General features: G+C 39.7%; 1 protein-coding gene across 1 annotated transcript in view; it reads left to right on the forward strand.

Moving 5' to 3' along the window:
* Nucleotides 1-1,091: 1,091 nt before the first annotated feature.
* The window catches only part of LOC106533189 (zinc finger and BTB domain-containing protein 7A), a 16,689-nt gene continuing 13,787 nt past the window's right edge, over nt 1,092-3,993 (forward strand). The window contains exon 1 of the mRNA XM_014029430.1: nt 1,092-1,270. Within this exon, the coding sequence (XP_013884884.1) occupies nt 1,123-1,270 (148 nt within the window). The 5' untranslated portion in view covers nt 1,092-1,122. The remainder of the gene's footprint in view (nt 1,271-3,993) is intronic.

Below are 3,993 nucleotides of genomic sequence, written 5' to 3' on the forward strand. Positions count from 1 at the left end.
AGGTGGGGCTGCCATGCACCGGTGCCACCGGACCCTCTGACCACCATCAGTAGGCAAGACGGGTGAAGTGTCTTGCCCAAGGACACAACGACTGCAACGGATGGATGGGGGATTGAACCGGCGACCTTCCGGTTCCAGGACAACTCCCCTAACCACTCCACCACAGCCGCCCCATTATGTGTTTTTCTGTTTTATTTTTCAATTTAACTAAAACAATTTAGTTCACTATGTTTTACTATGAAATATATATGGTTATTTGTGCTTAAGTCTTAAACAAATATCTTAAATTTTATGTTAGTTTGAATAATTCAGCAACATACAGGTGGTGGTGTGCACAGACTCCGAAGCAGTAATTGAAAGTTTTCAAGGAAAAGGAAATAATAGGAAAGATTTAGTATTAGCAATTCAACACAGTTTATTTAGGTTACACAGGGGTGGCATAGATATCTGGTTTTGTTGGGTCCCAGCACACGAAGGAGTAAAAGGCAACGAAAAGGCAGATGAATTAGCAAAAAGGGCTTTAACAATAACAATTAGAATTGCTTTTGGGAAAGGAGAAGGGAAATCAGTAATTAAGAGTAAAGAAATAAAAACATGGCAAAAAAGTGGAATGAAGATAAAAAAGGAAGGAGTTTATATAAAATACAGAATTCAGTGTTAGTTAAAAATATCAGTGAGAAAAACTGAAGAGAAGAAATAATAATGATGAGATGAAGAGTAGTCATACCTATTTAAATGACATTTTATGTATAACTGGGAGGACAGATAATGATAAATGTGAAGGATGTAGAGAAAAAGAAAATGTTGAACGTGTGTTGATGAACTGTAAAACAAATGAGCCTAAAAGGGACAGAGTGAGAAATATAATGAGGACAGGAGTGGAGTTTAAAGGGTTTACTGGGAACTGAAGGAACATAGTGGATATTTACAGATTAAGGAAAGCATTATTTAACTATCTCTATGAAACAAAACTGAAACAATGGGATTTAAGTGATGTGAAGTAGTGTTGCTACACAGTCGTGTACAGTAGGGGGCGGTATGCTCCTTAAAGTTGTGATACGCCACATTAGAACAGAAGAAGAAGAATGTCTCGCAGATGTTTGGGGACTAAAGTTAACAGAGATGTCGAGACAAGAAGTCAGACAGCTACTGGAGGCTAAAGTGGAAGAAAAGGAGGAGATTTTAGAACGAACAACAAGAGATGAACAGGAACTGTTGAGTTTTGGTGAAACGGATCAACAGAACAACAACAACCAACTCTCTACATTAGGTTTGTATTGATTTTAAATGATTTCACTCTTGTGTCGTACTGTTAAAGTGTTATGCTAGCTAATGCAGTTAGCTTCATAAAGATCGAACAAGTACTCTTTAGCTTGCTAACTGGTTACAGAGCTTCAACTTTCACGATATGAAACGAAGCTGCTAGCTCGTTGCTAACTACACAGACGTGTTCACACACCTGGTGTTACAACATATATTGTGAACATGATATTTTTGCCGAACATGGGCACAAAGAAGATGTTACGCCAAAAAGTGAAGCATTTGATCAGAGGCTGAGGACACTTACGCATAATAAAAATAAATAAATAAGTAAATAAAATAAAGCTACATTGACATGCCTCTAACACATGGTCACAGAATATGACAGCTGTTGTCATATATTGTGACTTCACAGTAGCTTTGGTAAGTAGTAAAAATATTTATTTAAAAACTGTCTTTGCTGATAGTTTACATCATCTACTATCCGAAAAATAACATTTGACCACTGAAATGTTGAGTGTTATTAAATAATTACAGGGTCACAGAATATGATAACTGTTGTCATATATTGTGACTTCACTATAACTTAGTGAATAGTAGAAATATTTGTTCAAAAACTGTTTCTACTCATTGTTTACATCAGCAAAAACAATTTAAAAATGAACAATCAGCAGAAGCAGTTTTTTTATGTAAATATTTTTACTATTTACAAAGCTACAGTGAAGTCACAATATATGATAGCAGCTGTCATATTCTGTGACCATGTATATCAGTCAAAAGGTTTTTTTTAATTTTTTTATTTTTATTTTTTTGCATACGTGCCTTCATCCTCTGATCAAAGGCTACATTTTTGGCGTAACATATTCTTCTTTGTGATCATGTTCGGCCAGGTTCTGTTGTAGAACTGCAACAGTGCCCCCTCTGGTCACAAAATATGATATGTATATGTGATCCTGCGTCCTGTGACACGACATAACTTTTCTACAGCGGGAGGGGGAAATTTTGAGGATTAATTCTCGCTATACGTGTTTTAAAACATGTTATTTCATCAGTAAATTGCGAACTCCTCCTGCTCAGTTGTTTTTGCACTTGCAGCCATTTTGACACAGGTGCGACGACGTAACTGACAACAGGATGGTAGAGGGTGAATTTCTACTGTTGGCCAACTTCATACAGTTTATACCATCTATCGCATATACCGTGCAGTCCTATTTCCGATGCATATTTGTGGCCGATAATTGGTCCAAACTAATAGTAACCCACATGGGTTCACATGGTCTGACCAATCAGAATGTGTATTGTTAGTTTTGGGGGTGTGTACTTTTATGATTGACTGACAGCTGCCAACATATCAGGTCAAGGAAGAAGTTTGTTAGCAGTGGTCCAGGCAGTTCTTAATAAAGCGAATAAACTGTATTTGTCAGAACAAATTTGAAAGAATATCAAGCTACTTAACGCTGGTAGAACATTTTGAACCAGCTGCCTAAACAGATGAACCTGTAGAAGGATGTTTACTGCCTCATTAGTCCTGAGAGAAGGTGGCGCGGCTCGCGCAGGTGGATACTATGTTAGCGGAAGAGGAGCAAATAAATGAAGTGCAAGAGGAGCAGAGAGGACCAGGGAAGGGAGACAAGTCTGGTGATTACCTGTAAAACACTGACCCGGGTCACTGAGACAATATCATCGACCAAGAAGTGCGTGGGTTGTGGGAGAAAACGTGACAGATGTAGATAAATTGGATCATCGCGGGAGCGCACTACATGTTAGTTTTGTTTTAATTTGTTTTTTCTGCTGCTTTAGTTTTTTGATTAACACTAAAATATATCAGCGTTAAAGCAAAGGTGTCTCCATTTAACCTTTTGTATTTGTCCCCAAAACTCATAATGTTCTGTTAAAGTAATTCCTTTAAATGTTTGTAGTTTATTATAAATTATCTGCAATAATGGATCTTTTTATAAGACATAGTTTTGTCGATTTAGGCAAGTTAAATTTTATCAGTTTGAAAACAAATTGTGACCTAACTGTACTATGGTCAATGGATTTAATGATCAAATCCGTCCGTCCGTCCGTTTTCTGCCGCTTATCCGGGGTCAGATCGTGGGGGCAGCAGCCTAAGCAGAGAGACCCAGACTTCCCTCTCCCCAGCCACTTGGGCCAGCTCGTCCGGGGGAATCCCAAGATGTTCCCAGGCCAGCCCAAGGAACATAGTCCCTCCAGCGTGTCCTGGGTCTTTCTTTGGGCCTCCTCCCAGTGGGACGTGTCCAGAACACCTCACCATGGAGGCATCCAGTAGGAATCCTAACCAGATGCCCGAGCCACCTTAACTGGCTCCTCTCGACGTGGAGGAGCAGCGGCTCTACTCTGAGTCCCTCCTGGATGACGGAGCTTCTCACCCTATCTCTAAGAGAGAGCCCAGACACCCTGTGAAGGAAACTAATTTCGGTCACTTGTATCCGTGATCTTGGTCTTTCGGTCACTACCCAAAGTTCGTGACCATAGATGAGGGTAGGAACGTAGACCGACCGGTAAACCAGGAGCTTGGCCTTCTGGCTCAGTTCCCGTTTCACCACGACAGACCAGGGGTCTCATTTATAAAGGATTGCATGGAAACCATACTAAAAGTGAACGTACGGCCAAAAGGCAGAAATGGCATACGCCAAAAAAATTTCAGATTTATAAAACCGTACGTACGCACGTTTCTGTGCATCTTTCCTTTATAAATCAGAGCTTCAC

Source organism: Austrofundulus limnaeus, unplaced genomic scaffold, assembly GCF_001266775.1.
Source record: "Austrofundulus limnaeus strain Quisiro unplaced genomic scaffold, Austrofundulus_limnaeus-1.0 Scaffold901, whole genome shotgun sequence".
Taxonomy (NCBI): Eukaryota; Metazoa; Chordata; class Actinopteri; order Cyprinodontiformes; family Rivulidae; genus Austrofundulus; species Austrofundulus limnaeus.